Source organism: Indicator indicator, chromosome 2, assembly GCF_027791375.1.
Source record: "Indicator indicator isolate 239-I01 chromosome 2, UM_Iind_1.1, whole genome shotgun sequence".
In the NCBI taxonomy this organism is placed as follows: domain Eukaryota; kingdom Metazoa; phylum Chordata; class Aves; order Piciformes; family Indicatoridae; genus Indicator; species Indicator indicator.
Genome location: NC_072011.1, coordinates 47,671,205 through 47,698,045, shown reverse-complemented (window position 1 = coordinate 47,698,045; position 26,841 = coordinate 47,671,205). Strand labels below are relative to the sequence as shown.

The 26,841-nt window shown below is 37.4% G+C and overlaps 1 protein-coding gene across 1 annotated transcript; it reads left to right on the top strand.

Annotated features, from left to right (window-relative positions):
- The first annotated feature begins 269 nt into the window (after window positions 1-269).
- Window positions 270-23,461, top strand: DYNC2LI1 (dynein cytoplasmic 2 light intermediate chain 1). Its single transcript, XM_054397078.1, has 13 exons — window positions 270-295; window positions 968-1,085; window positions 2,294-2,328; window positions 2,755-2,824; window positions 3,792-3,880; window positions 5,968-6,154; window positions 8,572-8,640; window positions 9,978-10,055; window positions 11,462-11,538; window positions 11,922-11,992; window positions 12,428-12,525; window positions 14,748-14,876; window positions 23,390-23,461. The coding sequence occupies exons 1-13, from the start codon at window positions 282-284 to the stop codon at window positions 23,459-23,461; spliced, it is 1,107 nt and encodes a 368-aa protein (XP_054253053.1). The 5' UTR covers window positions 270-281.
- Window positions 23,462-26,841: the final 3,380 nt, after the last annotated feature.

Genomic DNA, 26,841 nt, shown 5'->3' with positions numbered 1-26,841 from the left:
CCCTCCCCAGTGCTGTAGGGGATAGCCCTGCGCGGCGCACGCTGCCGGCGAACAGCGCCGCGGCAGCTGGGAGAGCTCAGACGAGAACTGCAACTGCAACCTTCCGGCGGCCGCCTCCATTAACACGCTGGAAGGTGGGGCGAGTTCACAGTACTGCCCCACCGGAACGCGACCATCACCCCCTTCCGCCCATTCCCCCTACCCCGAAGAAACTACACCTCCCAGCGTGCCTTGCGCGGTTCCCATGGCGACGGGGAACTAGGCCCGGGCCCTGTGAAGCGATGACCAAGGTCAGGTAATGGGGAACTCTCCCCGAGTTCGGTGGGAGAGGTTTTCCTCCGCTGCCGTCTAAGGAAGGATTCGGTGGCCGGGGAGGACAGCCTAGGAGAGGGAGGCGGGAAAGTTTTCGGCCTCTGTCCCCGAAAGCGAGCGGGGCGCGGGTCAGGCTGGGGATACGTCTTGTGCGAGGATCCGGTTGCTCCTGTTAGGGACCCCTCATAGACGGGGGAGACCTCTCCCTGCAGGTGGCGATGGCGGAGCCTGAGAAGCAAAAGCGTCGTTTCCCCGAGGAGTAGCTCCCTCGGGACACCGCTGAATGGTCCTAAACCCTCTTGAGCCACTCCGGTGCCCAAGAGCTGGTAGCCCTAAAGGCTGCTAGCGTGAGCTGCTGGGTGATTTGAAAAGCTTTAATGGTTAGAAAACCTTTAAAAAGTGTTTTAAACGCTCTCATAACAAAGTCTTCCGCCTCACAGCTGGTATTCACTCACTATGTGCTGCAAATGTCTGTTGGGGTTATCGGAGAAATTTTACTTAATCTGATTTTGTGAGATTAAATACTTCGGCAATCAGGCATGTGATGTGAAATAATTATAAACCACAACAATTAATTCATTTATGTATTTTTAGGTCTAGGGTCCTTTTTTTTTTTTTCTTTAATGATGCGTTTATTTTTTTTTTTTCCAACTAGTGACACTTTATGGGATCTTGCTATAGCTGAAGTGGAGAAGAGAGAAAACACTTACAGTGATGACAAGAGTGTGGAAGTTTGGGAAAAGTCGATATTATTTATGGGAAACAAAAATGGGGTAATGTGAAATACTCTACAACTCGGTGCTCTTCGAACAGACTTTGTGACAGGAAAAACATCTGATATTTTAAGATATTACAGCCCATTTACTTCTTCTAAATAGGATGAAATATGTCACGTTCTGATTCTGCAGAAAGTGGGCATGCCTGAGTGTGGACCAGTTTCCCATTACAATGCAGAAGTTCATGTTTATGGTTTTGGGATTGAAAAACTTCAGCTGTTGTTACCTCTGATATGCTAATTATTTGAGGTTTGGCTTCATCAATTTTTGTAAAAGTAGCAGCCAGAAATAATTCTCCTCTTTTTAACTAATATGGCAAATTTCCCTTTGTAAAAGATTAATTTGCAACAATCCAATGTAAGTGCGTTGATAGCAGTTTTGGTGTAGACAGAGGCCCTAACATCTTGCTATGAATTGTATCTGTACTGTGTCAGACCTCTTTGAATATGTATTTGGAAACTCATGATTCCACATGCCTATGATGGTTTTAACTCATTGTCCCCTAAATTTGCTTGTTACTCATTTTATGTTTTCTCCTGTTACAATTTGTGAAGTATATGAGGAAATACTTGCCTTTTTGACCAAGCAAGTCATATTTTTAAGAATATCATTTTAGAGGGATTGGTAGATGCACAATCTCCTAATCAGCAATTTTTTAAACACCTTTTTGCAGAGAAAATACGCCTTTTAGCAGGTACCTGGAATTCTTTCTTTTATTTTTTCAGATAGGGAAGGACACAGGAATAAACCATAGAAGTGCTAGTGCCTTCAGTGTGGCATGCTTTAAAGAGTTTAAAGACATATTTTTCTGTATCTCTATTTGTATTTTAAGTATTTTTTCCCATCTCAATGGTAATAATTAATTCCAATGCAAACCAACCATTCCATAAATGTATTATTAATAATTCTAAACTGTTAAACAGTTTAACAGAGTTGGCCAGATGGATCACAAACATCTGATTTTAAGCACACTATTCCTATTACGGTATCTGTCATCTCTATTAATTAATAATTATAACAGTAATGTAACTTGATTCTGACAGAAAGTTGGCTGTTAGGTTTCCACTATGAAGCTACAAATAATTACTTGAGTTTATACTTTACTGTACTTTGTAATTGGTAAATTAATTGAGTTTCATGCAGTATACTAGCCTTTATGCTTTAATGACAGTACAGTAAGTTGCTTCTTTGTTTTTAATTTCCAGGGGAAAACTACTATTATACTGAGGTGTCTTGAGAGGTGTGTGTTAATTTTTTTTAAGTAGTTTTTAGCCATGGATTAGAATTTATATAAATAGCTATGTTGTGTGATAATTCATAGTATAGGCATACAGATGATGTATTCTCTGGTTGATCATTCATAGTATAGGCGTACAGATGATGTATTCTCTGGTTGATCATTTGTGGATAAATGCTTTTCCCTTCATTACTACCTGTCATTTGACCCCTTCAGTCCTTCTCCAATATTAGAGAGCTTAAATGGCCATCTTTTTGGTTGGTGCTACCACACGTGTCTTAAGCAACTGAGACCTGGTCTTTCAGTGTCTTCCGTGTTCTGCTGTTTCTAAGCCAAATCTTAAACTGATATATACAATTTAGTAACTGTAGAATTAAGTGTCTTTCTTTAGAGGATCTTGACAAAATGAAGGTATTTTGTCTTGCATAGGGAAGAGATTCCAAAGCCAACATTAGCCTTGGAATATACTTTTGGAAGAAGGGTGAGGAGACACAATGCAGTGAGTATCCAGAAAATACAGTTTTCCATATCGACACACATAAAAATATTATGTGGTTTATTTGTATATGTAAGAGTTTTACAGGGTTTGGTTATTATTTGTGAAACAAAAAGGCAGTTAAATATATTTTTATTTAAATTTGCCATCTTAATTTTGTATTTTAATTTGCCCTCTCACTAAAACACAATAGCTCAGAGACCACCTATAACACAAAGCAATGAGATTAATCTATAAAACCTACCTTGTTTGTCATGTTAGAGTGCTCTTATTTTCCTGTTGAAACTTAGTATGCATGCCTTTAACTTCGTCTTTAAAAGGCAAAATGAGTACAAACTGATGAAGATACTTTACAACTAATTTAGGAGAGAAGCAAACATCGTAGAGGATGTTAAATCGGGTTATGTGTCCATGTCATGAAATTTTGTACTGCAGATTATGTCAACAGAAATAGTGAACCCTCTCCCATCACAGCAGTGACTGGCAGTGATAACTATACCTGCAGGTAATTGCTGTTTCTATCACTGAAGCAGAGAGTGGAAAATTTGACTGAATGATAAAAATCACTTAAAACTTTTCCCAGAAACTAAATGTGAAGGTAGAGATTCATTACTTTCCTGACTGCAACCTGAAAAAGCCTTAGTCTTGATCTGAAAGGGAAAAAAAAAAAATCAAAAGAAAGTGATTCATCATGCTGCTTCCTTACTTTTTTACTTTACTGCAGTCATTTCTCAAGGCAGTCATAGGCATGGCAGGAGCCTTGTGTAAGTATTGTATGGAATTTCTTGAAAATGGGGAGTTTATTTGGTTTCGTTTTCCAGAAAATACTAGTGAAGTAATGAATGTTCTTCTAAGGCACATGCATGAAAAGCCAGTTTATAGAACATCTCCAGGGATGGGGCCTCAACCTCAGAAGATCTTCTCTTGGCATGGAAGCACACACTTCTGACATAAAGAAACTCTTTTACAGCCTAAAGATATTGCGCATTTTTGGGAACTAGGTGGTGGAACTTCATTACTGGACCTGATTCAAATACCAATCACTAACAACAACATAAAGTAAGTGATTAATATTACAACTCCCAAGTTAATTTCATCTTTCCTTCAAACATAAGTAAATCTCTAGACCTTTTATTGTGGAAAATTCTTTGAAAATATAAGATACAATATGGATATTTTTTTCCTAAAAATCATTGTAATACCACTGATGCTTTGCTTTGATTTTTCTTTTCAGCATTTTCTCCTAAAAAGACAAGTTCTAAGCAATCTCCTTTATTTTCTCCCTAATTTCTCTAAGCAAGAGAAAGCAGTAACATGAAGGAAGTAGGCTGACTATAGGTAGATAGAACAAGAAATGCAGGAGAAGACATAATATCGTTATGCTCAGTGAAAAAGCAACTTGGGTGCGTACAAAAAATAAAATACTGCTTCCTGCTTTTGTATGCAAACATAGATACCATCTCTGCAAGGGACAGTGTTTTTATGGTGAAAAACAAGGCCAAAAAATGTGATGGGAAGTGGCCATCTGATGACAAGTCCACTGTAGAAGAGAGGGAATGTATTTTGATAGGGACTAAAACTGTTGAATTATTTGAAGATAAAAGGGAATAGGAATGCAGATTTAAAAATCCATTACAATGATGGAATATAATAGGAAGAATAAATACATGAAGAGTTGCATAAACAAATGAGAAGGAATGGGAGGTGCATTTCATACATTTTCTGGTTTGGAAAACAGAGTTGAAAATGGAGGGGGACAAAATGATCAGAAGATATGTTCTGCATTAGAGTGCTTTACTTCGTTTACTAGTGAGCTTTAACTTCTGTTTGTTGGGGTTTTGGTGGTTTTTTTCCTTAAAGAAAAAGACGGATACAATTTTTATCATGTATATTTGGTACTGTTTTGGCTATTGAGATAATCCAGTTATTTAGTGAGAGTCTTCAGACAGAGTGAATGAAAAACTCCACTTCTGACATGAAGCTTAGGGTTAAAAAATCAGCTGCCATTTTTCAGCTGTTGTCTCAATGAACTTAAGTGATGTCCACCTCCCAGCAGTCTTTTCTTCCCTTTTTACACATAAGGAATCTTCTGATGGGGATAATCTTAAGATTCTTTGATGGGATAGCAACATTGTTCTGTAAGACCACTTCTGTTCATAAGGCAATATTTTAACTTGCTAGTCAAGGATTCTACTATTTCAGCTTAAGTGTAACTGCTTTTCACTGGTTTTCTCATCTGTAGTCAAGCAGTTTGCTTAATTAAAAGTTCCGTGAACTGTGTCTAGTTTCACCAAAAGACTTTTCACCAGATTTTTTTCCCACAGCATTTTAAAGTAAAATTGGACATTTGCTTTGCTTTGTAGTCATTCAAATAGTGCTCTGGCCTGGAATAGCCTTTTTTGAGTCAGAATGGAATGTGAAAGAATGACTGCATCCATTCCAGTGGCTACATTTGCAATGTTCTTCTTTAATATAGCTAGAGTTTTGGAAGGCGGGTTTTGGAAGTAGAGGAACTTTTATGTAAAATATTTCTCTTTAGAATCAACCTTTAAAAGCGTAGTAATTGCTAAGTATGTCTTGAGTATTCTCACTTCTTTCATTTATCTTTCAGAAGACTTTTCTCATACACCCGTTTGAGGTTCCAGCTAATTGTCACAATCCATAGCACGGAATATTGCCCTTAGCCGATTTTTTTCCATTTCATATTGCAAAAGAATAATGAAAGTATGAAAGATTTGCTAACATTGCTTCATTGGGATTGTAGAGTTACAAGATAACAGGTATACATCATAGGAGAAGTGCCTAGTTGTACAGGAAGAAGGAGCTAAACGGGCTCAGGAGATTGGCACGTTTTATGTTTTGAAACAAACTCTCCAGAAACAAAGTTTAATATATACAGCCCCGCTAAAACTTTTGATAGAAAAATTGCCAAACTAATGGTTCTGAACAATAAACAGAAGAAGGTTTTCTCCAGAGCTCAGAGAATTCTTAAAGGCCATCTTCCTTTGCTGTCACCTGTAATTCTATTTAGCATTCATATTTTCACGTTTGTTCTTTCAGCATTTGAACTCGCAGGTATGGTTGCATATAAAAATGTTGGCTATATTGTGCACTAAATATTTGACCAAATAATTCCGTTTTAATAGCTCATTTGCTGTGGTTCTTGTATTGGATCTGTCCAAACCTAATGAACTCTGGACTACTATGGAAAAACTTCTGCAGGTCACCAGGCACCACGTGAACAAAATTTTGACCAAAGTAGAAAAGACAAGTCCTGAAGTAGCTACTGAAATTAAACAGAGGGTGGAGAACAATCTGCAGAAGGATCATCCAGTAAGTTACTTCTAATATTTTCTCCAGATGTCACAGGGCTTTATGCAGTTAAAGATAGTGCTTTTGAAAATCATAAACAACTCTTTTCGATTTTTATGCATGACTGAATATCCGTTTGATGTAGATGAACCTGTTCACTGGAAAATTATAGCAATTTAATAAAAATTCAATAAGAGCAGAAACAAGGAAAGAAGGTTTCTTATATCTTTTTGTTAGATATCTAATGTGATTGTTATGGCATGTTACATCAGTCAAAAGAAATAGTTTTAGTGTAGCATTTTGGCTTTTTTTCCCTCCTTTTTAAAATGAAGATGAAAACTAGAATGTACAAAAGTCATCTAGCAAGAGACTAGCTGAAGGTACAAATTTAAGCAAAGAATATAGTTATAACAGCCATCAACATGACTATATACTTTGCATGTATTTAAATGTCTATCACAAACTCAATGCCTTTTGATAGTCTGACAACTAATTAAATTATAAAGTTTCAGAAATGTTAACATCAGTCCTTTAAACATAATTGCTAACTAAATCTCTGGAAAAGCTAAACTAGATTATGCGCAATAGAAATGAAAAGTCATTGTGCATTAAAGCTCTGCAAATGTTGTGTGTATATAATGCATAAATAAGTACTCAACAATTCAAAGACTTGGCACGTAAATCTAGTTACTCTAACTTCTCAGAAATGGGGTATTACATCAAGTGCTCAAAATTTTAAAGTCATGTATGCAACACTCAGAAGATTTTGAGTGTAGGGTTTGAATCCTGCTGGATTATGATTTTGGTTTTTACTTTTAGAGAAAGTAGTTTACAAAAAGAAACCACCTAGATAGAAGCACACTTGCCAATAAATCATGACCACGGTGTCCAGTTTATGTATAGGGGTTTATGTGTCAGAGAACTGCAAGGTTTTTTCAGTAAGTAAAAAGAATAATGCTGTTCATTGTTACAAAGATAAGAGTTCTTGTATTTGCCCTGTAGGGAAAACAACTAGACTTTCTAATCAGCCTTCATTGTCAAAACCAGGAAGAATGCAAACACAATGTTATGTTACTCCTTGGTTCTCTTTTTACTTTCATCCTTGTTCAAGAAAAAAATATGTCGCTTTTGTGGGAGGAAATTATGTCTTTTTATAGCCAAAGTAAATGACAGTTTATGCAGATTTTTATTTGCCTAAAATATGACGAACATATTTTTATGATAAACAAGAATTTTTGAGGTTCTTAGAGTTTTTTTTTAAGGATTAGATATATTCCATTGGCTTGGATAAAGAATTATTGTCTATGATGATAAAGCATAAGTATATCCATTTTGGACATAGTTTAAAAAGGCTGGATGCACCTAAAGTATTCCATAGCCAAAAATGATTTCCATAGTCAAAACATGAATAGGGTTCAGTATTAATGTTTCTGGGCCAGTTTTAATGTTTCTGATGTTATCTCAAATTATTTTTGTATTAGATATTAAGCTTTCTTTTTTTTTTCCAGCCATCATTTCTCCTCTCAGAGTATGTGCAGCTTCTTGCTAATACACTGGCTGTCATTTAACCTGTGTGGGAAATAACTGTTTTTAAAAGGGAGCAGTTAGGTCAGCCTCTGCTACAGCACATCTCTTTTCCACTCCACTGCAAACAAAGCAGCTTGAATAAGTAATTGCATGAACACAATTGGACTGTCTCATTTTATATAAGCTACAGGAAAACCTTCCAGATAACTTGAGAATTATTTTAATGTATTTATTAAAAGTTTTATCAGAAGTAGGCTATTTAACTGTTCAGTCTACACCCTTAGAGCTGTTTTTGTCCATTGATACTGATTTGCATGTTCATGGTGACCTTCCCTCCTCCTGCTTTTACCAAGCATTTGAAAATGCTAAATATTTTTAGGTTTGGAAAATGTGATGTTGGGAAGACAAATGAGTGACATAAGGAAGTCATTCAGCTTAAGTTTCTCAGGCCTTTTTCTGTATTACTTTGGATGTGATACAAGGTGGGAGAATGTGTCCAAAAGCCAGCTATTCTGAGAATATATGAGCCTTTTCTACTCTTCTCTTCCCATCTGATGCTGGAGCTGGAGTATATAGCATAAGAGCCCTTTTGATGCCAGTAAGTGTTCTGACTACTTAGAAGGAATGTTTCCTGGCCATTTATGATGAAAACGAGAGTAGTGTAGAATATGGTATGACATTCTATTCCTAAACCCAAAACACAGCACTGTATCAGCTACTGGAAAGAAAATTAACTCTACACCAGCCAAACCCAGGGCAATGTTGCATTAAAGTTCATTCATCTAACATAAAATAGGGCTTGTCTTGCGTGAATTAAGTTTACCCTCTTTCAGATTTATTAAACAATCTTCTAAGTTACAATCTTCTACCGTTTGTTTACACTGCTTAACTGTCATATATCTGTGTAATAGGATTATGAATTAATTGATCCTTTTCCAATACCCTTGGTGATAATTGGAAGCAAATATGACATTTTTCACGTAAGTAATTCCTTTTTTTCTTTTTACTTTTTTTTTCTCTTATATATTTAAAACATTCCTGGTAATGATTCTGTATATTAAAGTCTTGGTCATATAATAGTAATCATTTCAACAAAAGTACAACCAGGCAGCATTCTACCACAAAGGGTTTTTTCTACCTAACATCATTATGGAAGGCATACTGTCTGTGTGCACAAAACACTCCTGAACTGATGCTTTTTGAGATGCACTTAGACAATGTCGATATACAAGTTGCTGCAGGCCAAAGATGGAAGCAAGAAAATAAATTGTGTTCGTTATTGTGTAACGAGAGAAATGCAGCTACATGTGTCCCTTCTGACAGCAGCTGTAAATTTATGTCAGTGAAAGAGGGGAGTGTCTCAGGTGAGCTGGCCAGATTTTTTTGGTAGATGTTGGCAACGTGGACAGTCTGGAACTTTTGGGGCTTTGAGTTTTTAGAGAAAAGTGAGTAATTGCATCTTTTATTTGAGTAAAAGGTTCTGTATTCTATCCAGGGAGATTAAAAATCCAAACAAACGCATACTCAATTTTCAAGCAGCACTTGATCATGAGATGCTAGAACAGTAGCTTTGTTTTTAGCTGTCATGCTGGCAGCTTGTGCTTCTCTAGATGATTACCTAATGCATTGATACTTGGCTCACACTTTGAGTTACTTAATTCTTTATTAATTAAGTACTGGGCCTTCTTTCATACTGAGGCTTTAATACTGAGCCATAACCTCCTTAAAAATCAATGATTCTCATAATAAGCACAGAATTACAGCCTAATTTCTTGGGGTCTAAGGACAGACTCCTTCAGGCTTCACTGGCACCAGGCTTTAGCTCACTTTATCCAGAGAAGGCCATCTCTATGATCTGATATTAAAGAAACATCGATGAAAAGGTATTTCGATGCACCTTTGAAATCTTGCAGGTAGTAAAATTTAGAGAACACACACCCAAATGTTTACTGACGTTCAGATATTTTGAAAGAAAACATCCTTATACTTCTAGTACACAGTATTTGTACTGTGAAAAATTTTAAACAAAATGAAACAAATTAATTGAAATTTGAATACATATTCCAAATGAAGGAACTTTTTCTCGACTAACGTACTGCCTGAATTAGGCTCTCTCTGTAAAAAGGAAACAAAGAGAAATTGTGACATTCATTTTCAGATGTCTGATTCTGTCTTAAGATATAATTATGCTGACAGCTAAAAGCTTTATATATTGTGACCTAAGTGCATTGCAATTTCTTTAAAAAATGAGAAGTTCTAACTGTAATATTTTGGAGGTTTTTTTCTTATGTGTGTGTTTTGATACTAACTTTTTCAGGAGTTTGACTCTGAAATGAGGAAAATAATAAGCAAGACACTTCGATTTGTTTCGCATTATTATGGAGCATCATTAGTGGTGTGTATGTTCACTTTCTAACTGAGGACAGAGAGGACCAATATTTTGTTACAAAATATTCTTAAAAAAAAATAGAAATGTAAAACTCCTGGAGAAAATGGGATTTAATTGGTTTTACAGTATCCTTCATGAGCTAATGAGTCAAATGAAAATGAGTTGCAGGTTTTTGGAGGGGGATGGATGGATATACCTCATGAACAAACAAATGTGTAATTCCCAGTATCAGCAGAAATTAAATAAAAATAGCTGTGGGTTGGTTCACGAATTCATTTTTCTGTGTCTGGCAAATTTTTTTTTTAATATTTTGTTTTACAAGAAAGGAGGACAAGAAAAAGTGATTGCCCTTGATAGTAAGAACTTAAGATCCAAGGGCTCATCTTCACAGCAGTTTAAGCATACCAGATTATCACTCTTACAGTGTTGAAGAATAAAGGTAGAGTTGTTTTTATTTACAGTAGTGAGCAGGAACTGCCAACCATAAGTACACTGAAGTATTTATGTGGGTATATAAATTGATAATCTTTTGTGCTTGAAACATGCACAATCAAATTCACAATCCAAAAAGAAAGTTGCCTCTTGGTTTCTCTCTGCATCAGAAGATAGTCCTAATTTTATCAACCGTCATTTCTATGATAATATTTAATAGTGGCTTATCTTGATTACTGAACTACTTGTGTTTGCTTTAAATTGTTACAAACAGAGCTTTTGTATTTTGACATGTGAATTCATCTTTTGTTAACTGAGAAACAGCTGTCTTCATTATCTTCCCCCCTTTTTTTTTTTTGAGATAAGTGCATAAGGGTTACAGTAATTAAAAACCTAAAACCAGGATCCTAAAATTCTTTGTGCTGTTAAATCCTGATTCGTGTTGAAAGGAGTAGGGATCTGACTTCTTTCTTGAAGACATGAATCTGTTAGGATACAAAAGCCCTTACACAGGAATAAGTGTGCTGTTTGAGACAATATTCTGGGAGCTTTCTGATAAATCTGTACCAGTTCTGCCACTGTCAAGCTGCTTTTATGAACAATTTTATTGTTATTCATTATATTTGTAAATGTTTGTGGGTTTCTGAATAATTTTTAATGTATTTCAAATTCTTAACTAAGTCTTGGACAAAAGATACGTGTCTCAATGTGCATGCTTCAAATTTTAAAATTCATTCTTTAATCTTTATGCTATTTTTCAATTAATATTTCTTGATCTATATATTCAGTTGCAAGTACATTAATGTTTTGGAAAGGGAGGGTGAGGTTTTTTTGTGCTAATAAATGTAGTAAACATATGCTAAATTTGCTGAGGTCAGGAATTAGCCAGGCTCTACCTAAAATCCTCTGTCTAGATGACATAATGTAATACTACTATGATGAGAGATCATAATGAGTATTTTGTTTTCTGATTCATTTAGTTTACCAGTAAATCTGAGGCTCTCCTGCTGAAAGCCCGTGTTCTTATTAATCACTTGGCATTTGGCTATGATAAAAGGTAACATAACTATTTTTCAACTATCAAATGTCTTGTCCAGAATCTAAAAGTATTTAATGACTTAATGAAATACACCAATGGTTTAATCACCAAAACTTTTTTTTTAATATAGTGTGATCTCTAAAAGATTCTTATTCATGTATTTTGACTAGTGCGTCTCAGCTATTTCTGTCTGCACAGGACAGTGGTAATTCCTTGGTTTTTTTCCCCAGACTGATGGGTCAGAAACATGGTCTCCACTAAAATGGAGTTGATTTTTTTTTTTTTTCTTTGCACATGCATTTGTATGCAAAGCCCAGTAAGAGTCAAGTCTTGGCTAGAACAATGTCATTTTTCACTGATTGCTAAATGCTTACTTGATACATTTTCTATTTTCTATTTAGCAAGTCTCTATCAGTGGATCACAGCAAACCCCTCTTTATACCAGCAGGCCTGGATTCCCTGAGCCAAATAGGTGAAGATATTTTCTGTTCATTGTGTTTGTGGCTTACTTGTTTTTGAAAATGAGAAAAAAACTTAACAATGAAGTTGAATTGTAGCACATAAGTTTTAACAGATTCTTGAAGGAAATGGCATATGAAGTTTAAAATTATGAGTCAGTGTTTATATTATTGAGAATTACTTGTGCAGGTTTGCTGGGTAGTTTAATAAAGCATGGGGACTGCCTCATGTGGTGAAGTACCAACAAGCTTAGATCTGAAAGAAAAATATACAATGCCAGTTAGCCTATTTCATGGTGGGAGAGCAGTGTTTTCTTCAAACATGTTGCAGCTTGTCACTGTAGAAGATAAAATATCGAATTAGATGGCTCGTTATCCAAAATGATTTGATAATTCATGCTGTTATGACAATATACATGTATCATTTGGTGCTGTGCTGTAATCCTTAGGACCTCCACCTGCCTCTGACAGTGATATTGGAAAGATGCGTGCAAAAACACCTTTGGAGCTGTGGAAAAAAGTATTTGAGGAAACATTTCCTCCCAAGGTAGGTTTTTACATGTCTATTAGACAGCTTCTTTTCTCATGGAACAGTAGGAATATCACTACTCATTTCAAGTCCAGTGACTGGAATTTCAGTCTCACTTAGCAGTTCTGCTTTTTCCAGACTCTTTAATTCATACATTTTTAAACAGATTTGTGTATAGTGGGGCTTTGATTATTAGCTTCTAAATCTTCGGTCGTTTTCCTGCCTTTAGTAATAATGAAAGTACTGATGTAACCCTCTGGTTCTTCCAAAGTTAAACCATTGCCTTTCATTGTATTGAGAGACCAGCTATACTCAAAATTTTGTGCATTTTATAAGGTGACATACTCCTAGTATCTAAATCAAATGACAGTGATGTTCCAAAAGGAGAGCTCTTCCTGGCTGCAGCAGGCTGCTGATCTTTGTTCTTCTAGGGCATGAGACTTAGAATTCTTTGCACAAATCCGTCATTTTGTATGGGCAGTGTAAGTAATTAGAAACCCAATGTAGCGGTAAGTGATTCAGAATTTTCTGGTCCCTAGAGGCAAACCCCCAAATACTTCTTTTTCAAAAAAAGTAAATCCTACTGTTAGGACATCAAAATTCTTTTCTATTTGACCTATTTGAAAGCAGGCTGCTGCTTTCTCCTTAAGTACTAGACTATATCACAGTTGTCTATCCCTAGCCATTTCCTGCCCTATGGTTTGCCTGAGCAGACCACTAACTGAGGGCTCTGTAACTGTACCTTAAATTGTGGTGCACAAACTGGGCTTTTTCTAGTTTTCAGTCTGTGGGTCTCCATTCTTGGTGAGAAGTCTGAATGCACCCTTTGCCACTCAAATGACTGTTGCATGACAAAGCCTACCAGTTATTTTGGGCAGTTTGTAACAGAACAAAGTATCACTACAATGCCTTTCTCGGTATGCTATGATAAAGGCTAAATTTTATGTTTCAGAAACTATAAAGAACTGTTATTTCTTGTATTATTTTTTCCTCATCTCCTCTTTAAAACATGATAAACATTTCTGCTACCCTACACTGTGGATTTTCCTGAGCGCATTGAGTGATATGTTGACCTGCCAGTCTCAACATGGTGTGCAGAAATACAACTGATAGACCAATTGCAAGGAGGTGACCACTGCCCCAGACTGGATGAAATGGCCCAGATCTGCAGAGCCTGTGGCTATTTATTGAGACATACATGAATGTTACAGTGCCTCATTAAGCCCAATGATTTAAGAAGGGCCCTTCTCCCTAGTTGCCTTCCCATCCATTTCAAAGAGGCAACACTTTGTTATTTTTTGCTCCCATCCTTTTCTCACATGGTTTGGAGGTACAATATCTCTTATCACCTTCAGGGCCTCACAGACACAAAGGCCATCTAAACATTCCATTATTATTCCCTTTTAGGGTTCCCACACCATACCCCCCTGCCAATAACTCCTGAATTCCCTTTGAAACAGCTAGAAAAATAAATACATTTTTCATCTTGCAAGCTCCATCAGTGTTCTAAGGTGCAATCTAATTTACAGATTTGCCAAGTAGATTTACAGTCTTGTGGCTTGGTTTCAAAATACGCTGTAAGCTTTAAAGCTGTTTTTATGCATTTTACATTTGTTTTTCCATCACTTTCCATCACTTCACCTAATAAGTATCATTCTGCTTTGTCTAATTCCATCAGTTGTAAGATTGCTTTCTCACTACTTTCCATTTGCTATGAGTAAGGAAAAATGTGTGTGATAACATTAAAAAAAATTAAATCTTTATTTGATAGTGTTTCTTTCTGTTAGTGTACTTGCTTCTTTGGAATTAAAATTATAGTTCCCTCAAGTAAATTAAAATTCAGGTATCTGACAAAAAGATAGTAATCAGTTTCTCAGCTATTTAAGTAATGTTTCTGGCAATCAGAGCTCAATTCTAGTCTCAAGTATTAAATGCTCTAGAAAGAACAACCTTAGCTATGCCCAAATATCATGAGCCAGAGAGGATGTTTTCATTTTGAGGAGAGAATAATAAAAATCTACCCACTTAGAACATTTTCTGTCATTAAAATCTAACTGCACCATCACTTTCTTATCATTTTTCCAATTTAAGATTTTTCTTAATCTAATCTCTGTCCTATAGCATAAAAATTCTTCCATAAATGCAAAATTTTAATACATTAGTATTCAAATACTTCCACGAGATGTTAAAAAAACAGAAGATAAAGTTATCATCTGGGGTTTTGTCATTATTTCTTTTAGAGTTTCTGTGATTTACAAGATACCAAGGACCCTGCACAGGATTTACAATATGCTGAGTGTGAAGTTGATGTCACGAGAGCTCAGAAAAAACAGGTGTGTGGTAGCTGTTCAACTGCTATCCAGAGTCAGGTATTCCTGAATCACCAGCATTACTGAATTAGTTGTGGAATATACTTGTAATCTCCTTCGTACCTTTAAATGACTTCAACTTTAGTTTTCAGCTTAATTGTTCGTTGGTGCTTTTTTCCCACCACTGGTTAAAAAAAAAAGCTTTGGCTCTGTAGTTTCTTTAGAAATTAATAATTCAGATTTTCCCTCCAATTCTCTTCCAGAAATATTTCCCTAAAATAATGTTGAAACAAAGCTGTGCAGCTTTGTTATCAGCAATTTCTTGATTTCTGCACCTGCTCTCATTTGGGCATTGACTAGCAGAAATTCTAGGAAGCAGTGTCACAATTTGGGGTGGAAGGATGTGTACTTTTAAAATTTTTGTCTTTCCCCTTTGAGGGGGAAAAGTACTGAGATGATAATGTTCGTGACTTGAGTTTGTAGGCTGTGTACATTTTATCGTGAACAGAATTATTCCAGATACTTGTCTTAACTCTTGACTTACAGGAAGGACTTTTAATGGGGAAAATGTCTTGGTTTTTCATATTAAATTTTGAATTTTCTGTATTTCCTGCATTTGCGATGAGTTAATTTTATAGAAAAAAAAATTAGTGGCAAACTAGGTGAAGGTTAGAACTTTGTCTTACTGATCAGTCTATAACCTCACATGAGTAGCAGCATAGCCTTCCTGGATATCATAGGTATGGGGCTGTTAAAATCAATCCAAGATTTGTGTGTTTTTTCTTTGTTTGGAAGCAGTAGCACATACTCAGTCTGGAAAATCTCAATTTGATACAGATTAATTTGTTGCCCACAGAAAAGTCATTGCTAGAATGAGACACATTCCACTCTGCTCTCAGAGCTAGTATGTGGGCTATTTGTGCACCATTTCTCTTCTTTGTGAGCTAAGTTACTGTTGCTAAACGAAGTTTTTCTAAGAGTGCTTTAAGGTGGTGGGTTGTAGAAATCTAGATCTCACATGCTTCTACAGACCCTCACTCTTAAGACGAGGGGCAGTTTCATTCAACTGCACTCCAGTTCATCTCATCTAGCCCGAGTATACCATGGCAAATTTCATCCTGTTGCATGCTTGAAAAAGAAAGCAAATGGATTTGATCGTCACTGCCATCGTGTTTTTGTAGTGTTTAGTTCGATTGCATGAGGCAGTAAACCCACAGTTACCTGATCCAAAGAAATGCATTAATAAGGTAGAAGAAGAAAGCAATTTCCAGAACCCCCTGCAGTCTTTGAACTGGCACATTATCTGTGATATCTTGGTAGTGCAGGCATCTGTTCTGAATTTCTGTTACATCAAGAGCAGTCTTAGAAATTGTTAAAATATGTAAAGCACATTTGTTTTGGAATTTATAATTTAATCTCAGTTCATCTGTGTATCTCAAAATAACTGTATAGTGTACTAGGTTTGTTATTCATAGATAATGTCTTGCAAAAGAAGACAGTAGTATGTGTTGATTAAATCATACAGGAAATTATTAATTCTCTTTTTTTAAACAAAAGACGCAGGCTTTTAGACTCTTAATCTGTTGAAGGGTGTTGCAGACCATTAGTTTTAGTTGAACTACTACAAGTAATATGAGCATTAAAGACAAAATTGCTTTTGTTACCTGCAGCTATTTTCTAAACTTCTCTATTGTGAGGTTTAATTTTTACCAGATTATTTGCACATTAATAAAACGTTTTATACTCTGAGAAAGCAGGGCTTTTAAGAAGACCAACATTCATTTTGCATGGTATTTAGGCCTTTAACATGTAGCTTGCTGTTAACTCTTCTACAGTCCCTGTAAAACATTAGCAACGTGAAAATTTTGTTATCTATTTCTGTTACTTCTTTTTTGCTTTTTGGCTTTTGATGCTTTATGGTCACCTTAATTTCATTTTAGATAGACATGTAAACTGAGTAAGAGTGAGGTCTTTTAAAATAAAATTATTGATTAGAGTCTCACATATACCACCTGCATCTGTAAGGACTTAGAAGTGCATTGAAGTCTTGTTCCTTAGTGCCTTCTTAATGTCTGTGGCAGGAAGATGGCACATGGGGGTGTCTGCTCTGTTTTCTTTAGAAATGCTCTCTACTAGAGAAGTAGGTATGCTTTCAGAGTTTTTGTTTTTACTTCAGGTCTTGGTTACACTGTCATGCTAATACTCAGAATAGGTGCTTGAACTTTTTTCATTTGGACGTTTGACTGCAGCTTCATTCACTGAAGCAAATGATAAAGCTAACCTTGAGCTCAAAAAGTTGGATAGCCTCCCAATCATGTGTTTAAGATAGTGTCACACCATGCCGAAGTTCACGCTGACTGTTCCTTGTTACTTGAGGGAGTAACAGTTTTAGGTGAGGCCTAGTGCCATAAAGTGTATTACACACACACACATGAAAAGAGAAAACAGTAGTTGTCTGATGATGTTTGATGTCAGCTAACAAGAAGTAAAGGAAGGAGATCTTACTGAACAGGGCTTAACTGTCAATACTAACAAGCCGTACACAGAAAGAGAGGTTCTATTACATTGTGCAAAGAAGTGTATTCCTATTTCCTCTGAAACTGGAGTTTATGTAATTAACCATGTCATTCACAACTAGAAGTCATTCTGGTGTCAGATCAGCATCTCTATTTGTTGACTAACAAAATGAGAGACGTTTTTTCAGCATACTTCATTGTCATGACCATATTGCAGAACTTCAGGAGACAATTTCAATCTCATTCAACAAAATAGAGACTGCATATTGTGCAATGACCCTCCTTTGTCAGACTGGTGTGACTGGTCACAGAAGTATGTGTACAGGCATCTTAACACAGGTCAATGGAATCTTTCATTTTCTCCAGAGAAGTGCTAGTCTTCATATTGTGGAGAAATAGTTATTTAGGATGCTTACTTGGTTGCCAAAAATAAGCTTTCTTGTTTTCACATGAAAGCATGTCCAAACAGGTGCTCAATTTGAAGAGCATTATTAGAGCACTGTTACTAAATCTCCTACTCAAGTTTTAGGTGCTTAAGATTTTTAATCCTTGTTTTGGTACTTGATTATTTTCACCATGTCCCAGACTGAGGGCACTTTCAGTAAGAAACTACATGAAAAATAAAGTTATATTAGTCCCTCAGAAATGAAGGAATGCAACAATTAAGGATTTTTCTACAATCTTAATTTTTCCTCCTTATTTGTAGACATGATAGTATTGTCTTTAATTACATGATCATATACTATTTTGCTGATGTCTCAATTCAATTGTTCAGTATTTCTTTTCATCATCCTTATTCTTTGTGTACCTTATTTCTCAACCTGCCATTCAGACACTTCAATGAACACAAAAGTATTAATTCTTTTTTTCTCTGAAAACGTGTGGTAATACTTTCTTATCCTACTGCCTCACAAACATCAGTTAAATCTTTCTTCCGAATCCCTTTATGAGATTAGGTGTGATTGTCCCCATTTGACAGATGATGAGTTTCTTATAAACACAGAAATACAGAAACATTAAGGTTAAAAAAAAAAATTAAAAATCGACTTTGTGCCACTGTTAGACATCTGGGACAAGTTGCTAGTGCTAATAATGCTTAAACCACTTGGAGCACATCAAAAGCATATTTAAATTACCATTATTAATTCTTTGTAAATGTGATCTTTGCTCTCTACACTTAGTATCCAGAAAACAATGAAACCATAATGCAAGTGTGAGCATTTTGGTACACTGAGATACATTCTTTCATAGGATCTTCTTTCAGTCTGGGGGGAGAATCTCTTAGCCCAGTGTGTACTCTGTATACTCTGGAATTCTGTTTAGGTTGGTAGCATAGGTCTTTATGATCAGGAAGGTATCCTTTTACAAAAAGGTTTCTGGAGTGATCTTTAAGCTGTATTTGAAACATTACATTACATTTCTGACTTAGGGAGATTTATTTTACTTTCTATTTTACATGAAATCTAAGAAACTGTATTTCCCTAACAGCAATTTTCCCCCTGAATCACTGCATTTGTTAAAGTTTGGGGTTTTATTATATCTTCCCATTTAATTTTTTTTCTTCTTCCATTTCTCATTGTTTAAATGTTAGTCTTTTACCTAGATATGTGTCCAAAATAAATATTTATCATTTTGTTCTGTACTTCTGTATGTGGTAGAATAGCTTTACAGTTGTGGCATATGCTGTGGATTTGATACTTTGCGTTTCTGTATTGTTTTGAATTGTCTTTAATGCTGAATTGCCATCTACCTAGCTAAAATTACAGAAAAATTAATTCTGCTTCTTCTTGATATAGTCAGATGATAATCAGCAAGGCTGATAATTTAGGCAGCACATGTAGACATGACCCCAGATAACATTGTTACTGTATGTAAAAATTCATTGTATAATTTTACTCCTTCCTGTAGCCTTTGAGAAAGCTATTAGAAATTAAATTTTTTACTTAGCATAATGGAAGTACCATATGCTTAAAAAAAAAATCACAGTGTTCTTTCTATTCCTCACTGTTAGCAAGTTTCCAACAGTTTGGTATGTTCAAAGGTCATAATTATTTTATATTAATATGGGAGTGAAAATACTGAGTAAGGACTGGCTTAGAGATAGAACAGTTCAGTAGTACTAGAGTTGTATTTAATAATGCAGCTTACTGATTTAGCCTAGACACAGTTTATTCTCAGTCATATATGAGTTACTCAGCTGTAAAACTAGATTCCTTCAAGCATCAGGAAGAACATTCACTAATAAAAAATCCTCTTACTGCTAGTGCTTTCTGAAAATTTTGCACTGCTGAGAAGTCTTCTGAAATTACTTCCTAAGGAAAAAAAAAAGCCACTTACTATTTTTCATACAACTTTTAGATGAAGATTTCTTTGTTGCTTTGCCCTTTGTTTTAATTTCTCTCTCTGTGCTCTGGATTCAGAATACTTTTGTTACATTTATCAGGTGTGAGTTTTAGCAGTTCTAGTATCTGTATACCTACAGTGAAACCTCCCTTACTCTATCAAGTCTGTTCTATTAAAATCAGAATAGCAATCAAACAAACGCCAACTTTGGAGGATGTTTGTTCCATTTATACTAATCATTGTTTGAAGTCCAGGTCTTTTTCTGTTCTAAGTAGGATATGATGACTTTTTTTAGTATTGCAAGCAGTACCTGGTTAAGTCTAACAGTTAAGTCTAACTAATAGAATATCAATTTCCCGTAAATATGTATGAAGCCTCCTTAAGTGACAGAAAACAATCATAGTGCTTTCTAAAGTAATTTTTGCTGAGAAATAACTCCTGACAGTATGTACCACTACAAAAAGTTCAGAAGATAAAAATGTTGTTTGGTAATGTAACTAAGAACCTTTTATTAGAGGCCTCAGAATTCCCGGTAGCACTTTTGACTGAAAAAAGGTCATTTATCTAGTACTCAGCTAGTGCTCAGCTCATGTCAAAAATAGCATCACCTTTCATACCTAATTTGCTTTATCTATACCTCCACAACTTGAGCCTTCGTTTGCTTTTAATAATCTAATTAGAATCATAGAATCAGTCAGGGTTGGAAGGGACCACAAGGATCATCTAGTTCCAACCCCCTTGCCATGGGCAGGGACACCTCACACTAGATCAGGCTGGCCAGAGCCTCATCCAGCCTGGCCTTAAACACTTCCAAGGACTAGGGCCTCAACCACTTCCCTGGACAACTCATTCCAGGCTCTCACCACTCTCACGGTGAAGAACTTCTTCCTCAAGTCCAGCCTGAATCTCCCCACTTCCAGCTTTATTCCATTCCCCCTAGTCCTGTCACTCCCTGATATCCTAAAAAGTCCCTCCCCAGCTTTCTTGTAGGCCCCCTTCAGATACTGGAAGGCCACAATAAGGTCACCTCGGAGCCTTCTCTTCTCCAGACTGAACAGCCCCAACTCTTTCAGTCTGTCCTCACAGGAGAGGTGGTCCAGCCCTCTGATCATCCTGGTGGCCCTTCTCTGGACACATTCCAGCATGTCCAGATCCCTCTTGTAATAGGGGCTCCAGAACTGGACACAGTACTCCAGGACGCAGTTCTCCCCCTCACCAGAGCTGAGTAGAGGGGGAGAATCACCTCCCTCAACCTGCTGGCCACACTTCTCCTGAGGCAGATCAGGATCTGCTTGGCTTTCTGGGCTGCAGCAGAATTGTACATTGACAGCTCATGTTGAGCTTCTTGTCCACCAGCACTCCCAAGTCCCCCTCCTCAGGGCTGCTTTCCAGCCAGTCACTGCCCAGCCTATATTGGTGCTTGGGATTGCCTCAACACAGATGCAGGACCTTGCACCTGGTCTTGTTGAACCTCATGAGGTTGGCTTGTGCCCAACTCTCCAGCCTGTCAAGGTCCCTCTGGATGGATCCCTTCCCTCCAGCATGTCTGCTGCACCACACAGCTTGGTGTCATCAGTAGTCTTGCTGAGGGTGCACTCAATGCCTCTGTCCATGTCACAGATGAAGTTGTTGAACAAGACTGGTCCCAGGACTGATCCCTGATTGACTCTGCTTGTCACTGGCCTCCACTGGGAGATGGAGCCATTGACAACCACTCTTTGGGTGTGGCCATCAAGCCAGTTCTTTATCCATCCATAGTGGTCCACCCATCAAACCCATGTGTCACCAGTTTGGAGTCCAGGATGTGGTGTGGGACAGTGTTGAAGGCTTTCCTCAGGTCCAGGTAAATGTCATCAGTTGCTCACCTCTCATCTATTAATGTTGTGACCTTGTCATAGAAGGCCACCAGGTTTGTCAGGCAGGATTTGCCCTTGGTGAAGCCATGCTGACTGTACCCAGTCACCTCTTCACTATTCTGTCTCAGTAGTGCCTCCAGGAGGATCTGCTCCATGATCTTAGTGGGCACAGAGGTGAGACTGACTGGCCTGTAGTTCCCTGGTTCTTCCTTCTTACCCTTTTTGAAAATGGGAGTTATGTTTCCCCTTTTCCAGTCTGTGGGGACTTCCCCAGACTGTCATGACTTTTGGAATATGATAGAAAGGGGTTTAGCAACCTCCTCTGCCAGTTCTCTCAGTACCCGTGGGTGTATCCCATCAGGTCCCATGGACTTGAACACTTTCAGGTTCTTCAGGTGATCACGAACCTGATCTTCACTTATGATGGGCAGTTCTTCCTCCTGGTCCCTGCCGTTATCTTCCATGACTCCAGGAGTGTGGCTGGAGGCCCTTGCAGTGAAGGCTGAGGTAAAGAAGTCATTGAGAACCTCAGCCTTTTCCAGGTCACTTGTGACCATTTCACCTGTTCCCTTTCTGAGGGGGCTCACACCTTCCCTAGTCTTCTTTTTACCATTAACATACCTGTAGAAATTCTTAGTGTTCCCTTTAACCTCCCTGGCTAGATTCAATTCAAACTGTGCTTTGGCTTTCCTCACCAGGTCTCTTGCTGCTCAGGCAGCTTCCTTATATACCCCCCATTCTAGCTGTCCTTTCCTCCACTCCTTGTAGAGTTTCCTTTTAAGTGACAGCGTGTCCAGCAGCTCCTTTCTCATCCAGGCAGGCCTCCTAGCATTCTTCCCTGCTTTCCTCTTTGTTGGTCTACATTGCTCCTGGACACAGAGGAGGTGATCCTTGAACACTGACCTGCTGTCCTGGGCCCCTCTTCTTTCTAGGGCTTCGTCCCACAATACTTTGGCCAGCAGATCCCTGAAGCGATCAAAGTCTGCATGCCTAAAGTCTGGGGTTGTAAGCTTAGAATACATCCTCCTGGTTGCCCTGAGGATCTTAAATTCAACTGCTTCATGGTCACTGCAGCCAAGGCTGTCCCTGAGCCTCACATTGGTCACCATCTAGTTGACGCATAATTTTAATTATTCCTTTGAGTCTGCATTTTATTTTTACACATGGATGCTAAGTTTTCAATTACTAAACAGTAGCACCTGAAAGAATATTTCAACTACTAATTGTAAAACAGAAGTAAAAGCATGGCATCGTTGTCTGTGATGAGTAATACACTTCCAAAAAAAATCAAGCAGTGATGAATAATATTTCCACAAGTATCTGGTACCATAGATTGAATAGATATTGTATATTGACTTCCTAAACACACAAGCCTGTGTTCTGTATGGATTTCTGATATCCACTGGTATCTTGTGTAAGTTACCACCACTGGTAACCTGTGGGCTTACAGAAGTTCAATTCAGTCTTGTATGTAAAACAAAAATAAAATAAAATGTTAAAGAAACACCACCAAAACAAACAAAACCCAAAGAACCTATATTAGGCCTTGTTCTTCTAGTTCCTTGTTTGGTATTCTTAAGGAATTACCAGTCCAATTTGACTGATGTGTTTGAAACAGTAGTTTCTGGTTTCTAACACACGTGTAGTTTTACATTCCTGTATGTATGTAATGAGCCTTGTTTCTCAAACTGAAAGCCTAAGAAAAGGCACATTTAGTGTCATTTTGTTAAAAATATATATACTGTATTTTTTCTCTACAGTGCAAAATATGTGCTTTAAATGTTCAAGTGGCTAATGTATGTATCTTGTGATTTCTAATAATGAAGAGGTTAAATTAATATGTATGTTTCTGATTTAGGAACTTGAACACTACAGAAGAAATGGCTCTAAATCCTGGAAAGAAATGGATTTTGACTCTGAAGTGTTCTAGGTGTCTTCAGTTTAACATTTACAAAATTAGTATTTCTCAATTACACAAGCTATTTAGCGTAGTTGGCAATGTACAATATCAAATGATAACATTAATGTTTATTACTCATTTCTACTATTATTTGTAATAAAAAGAGCTCTTTAATCATTGAGTCCAAATTTAAGTATATCTTGGCACTGATACAGAGTTTTGAAAAGTGGGGAGAAAGACCCATCTCTGAACAATCCAGATTTTCTGAATATGAAGACTGGCATTAGTCACTTCTACCGTTTTTTTTAACACATCATTTGGTTTCTGTTTGAACCACACTGAAATTGCAAAACTGCATAGGAAAGTATGTTAGGCATCTTTTCTTACTTCTTTGCATATGTAATTCAAATGCAAAATTTAAACATATATTTGCATCTTCATTTGATGTATTAGAAGAAGGTAAATCCACAAAACCTGGCAGAATAAGTGGAATTAAAGCCATCTTTGACCTGGATTCAGAAACTTGCTTTATCTCTATTTCAGTGTCATATAGCTTCATGCAGGGGTTATTTCTTATCATGTTTAATGTTGTAGTAACTTTGTACAGAATTTAGAAGACAGACATTTCTGTCAGATATTCAAATGTTGGGAAGTCAGTCTAATCAATTAAACATAATTAGTTAGTATATTTGATTCACAATCAGCCTAATCTAGTGAAATGCTAGCCTAAACTAAAGCTTAAACAAAAGTCCAGGGAGATCCTCACTAGTATGAGATGGACTGAATGTTTTGAGGATACTGGTGTGAAGGAAGCCTGTGCCCAGAATTACGCCCCAAATATTGCCAAAACTTGTCCCAACATGTTTTGCTCACATCCCCCCTTCGCCTTCCTTTCTGGAGTGGGTACTCAGCCCAGAGCTGAGTAAACAAAGGGCCAGGCATCACCAAGCCAGGGTGAACAACCCAACCTGCCTTTTCTGGGGTAAACAAGATCATGCACCCACCTTGTGGGATGCTTGTGCTTTCAGCATAATTATAGTCACATGGTTTGCCACTGGTTAAAGGTCTTACCAAATTTTGACTAGTGGCCAAATCCAAGCTTCGAACATATTATAAATATTCCCCAAATTGTAAACAAGTTACTCTTTGCTTAAGCTCTCTGGTACTAAGCACTTTTACGCTGTTCTGCTCCATTGCACGTGCTTTGCCTTTGTGTACGTGCTCTGCCTCTGCAGTCAGTAGAGAAGCCAGCAACCCTGGAAGTGCTAGCAGTTTACTTGGAAGCCTGCAAAGAGTCCTTCGCTTCACTACAGCTTAGCGTTGCATCCCAGTCCTGCCGGTAGGAAGAAGCAGCCACCGTGTCTTAAAGGGACTGAACCCAGCTGGTAAGCTTGACCCAGTCAGGGGGAGGACTAGTCTGAATCCTTCAGCCAAGTTCTGCCAGCATCTGCTATAGCCACAAGGCTGCAGACCTGCGAGCCAAAGCCTTCGTGTGCCTGCTTGCAAAGTAAGAACTGTGCTCAGCTGCATCCCGTGTGCCATCCACTGAGTTGCGGGAGGAGCCACTGCTGCTCCAGGTGATTCAGAGCACCGTTTCTGCAGGGACCACCTGTGAGTGTCCCGAATGCTTGCTCATTTTGAGCTGAGTCAAGGGAAAAAGCCACATCGCTCCGCACTGCAAGACCCTCCCTCCCTCCCCCGCCCCCCAAAACGCTTTCCAGCAGCCCCGGAAGGGGAACCACTCCCCCACAGCACCCTGCTGATTCCACAGGACTGCAGCGCCGAGGGAGCCACTTGAGAGAGCCTGTCTAGATGAACCTGCCTGATTGACAGAAGGCTACTCCACACCTCTGCAGCTGCAGGAGAAAGCTGCCTCCACACGTCCGGAAGGGACCACCCCCAGGAGGCAGCACTGGGTCCCCGAAAGCCCTTGAGCTTCGGCAGGGACCGGGTACGGTACTGCTGGATCCCTGCAAGCCTTGGAGCCAGCGTATCAGTAGCTTAGCGTATCAGTTGCTTAGCAAGTCAGCAAGTAAAACTGTATTTTTCCAGTGTTCACGTGTCTAGCACCAGATTCAGTTCTGTTTAAAATCCCCGTGCGGTATTGTAACTTATGGTTTATAAGTAGCCCCCTCAGTAATGCCTGGAGTCATAGTTTGTGATCATAAATTGATTTAAGTCTCTGAAAGGTTCATTTTATTGTAGGTGCCTGATACCTAGCTATGTAGTAGGCGTGTCTTGTTGAGTCACCATCTGGTGGACAAGCGGTGGAATTGCAACCTTGGTTCTAATTGAATAACTATTTTGTATTTTTCTAATTGGGTTCAAAATTGTTAAAGTGTACCAGTTTATGGGATATATTCCATGACTGTGCACTAGGATCTGCATTATAAATATAGTTTAAAGGTTATTAATAAATGTTGAATATTAATAACATTAATTTTCATAAATCATAATTAATAACCTTATTCATCACAGATATGCAAGACAATATGCAGTTTAAAGCCAGGGGTCTGTTGTGAGAGCTAAGAGTTGTCAGAGAGTAAATATCTGAACGTTCACTTGGCAGACTGGATGATAATAACGTTCCCTGATAGACAGCCCTACATGTGCATAAAAATGGGAAAGGCAAACTAATCTACTGTCTTTCCATCTTTTTAAAGTTATTTATTATTTTTAAAGTACTTGTTCTGACATAACATTTGTATCTCAGAATACTATATGTAAAGATATTGGAAAAAATCTTGGCCTCCCTCTTTAGAGAACTTGTGTTAACCTGAGGATTTCAATTTCTTTGTTACAAAGTGCATCATCTCAAAATTATCAAAGTTGGAATATTGGCATTTCAAGATACAAATATACTTACCTCCTCAAAGAAATGTCTGGGTATCCCTCTGCAATGAATAATTTCTTCAATGACCATTAAAACTTGGTTACAAAATTTAGGAATAGTTTTCAGTTTTGAGAGGTATTTATAATTTATTAAAGGCATAAATTAGACTCCTTGGGATGTTAATGAGCTCATGAGAATAATTTCCAAAGTTGCCACCTATATCACTTCCAAGAACTGGCAAATAACTTTGGTAATTTTTTTTTAGATAAATCGACATTTTATTAACAAAGAAAAAATTGTTCCAAGTAATTTGCAAACTGCTTCCAAAATGAGATTTAGAGCTTGATAATGAAAAGAAGGAAGAGATATAAATAATATACTCGTCTTCTCTAATTTACCATAATTTACAAGACAAAAATGTGTTAGATAACTTTTATACTGCTTAAAGATCCTGTACTCATTCTTCATAGAGTATGCATATTTACATGTGTTTGCTTGTTTCCTTTCTACAAATCCCTGGAATGGTATCAAACCAAAGCATAGGACTTAAAAAACAATTCTGGAAATGAAGTTTACT

What these genes read in the sequence shown, in the direction of transcription:
- DYNC2LI1 (XM_054397078.1), top strand. An exon ending in ATACTGAGGTGTCTTGAGAG is followed by an intron (nt 2,329 to 2,754) that starts GTGTGTGTTAAT and finishes TGTCTTGCATAG; the next exon opens with GGAAGAGATTCCAAAGCCAA. An exon ending in CAACTGCTATCCAGAGTCAG is followed by an intron (nt 14,877 to 23,389) that starts GTATTCCTGAAT and finishes TTTCTGATTTAG; the next exon opens with GAACTTGAACACTACAGAAG.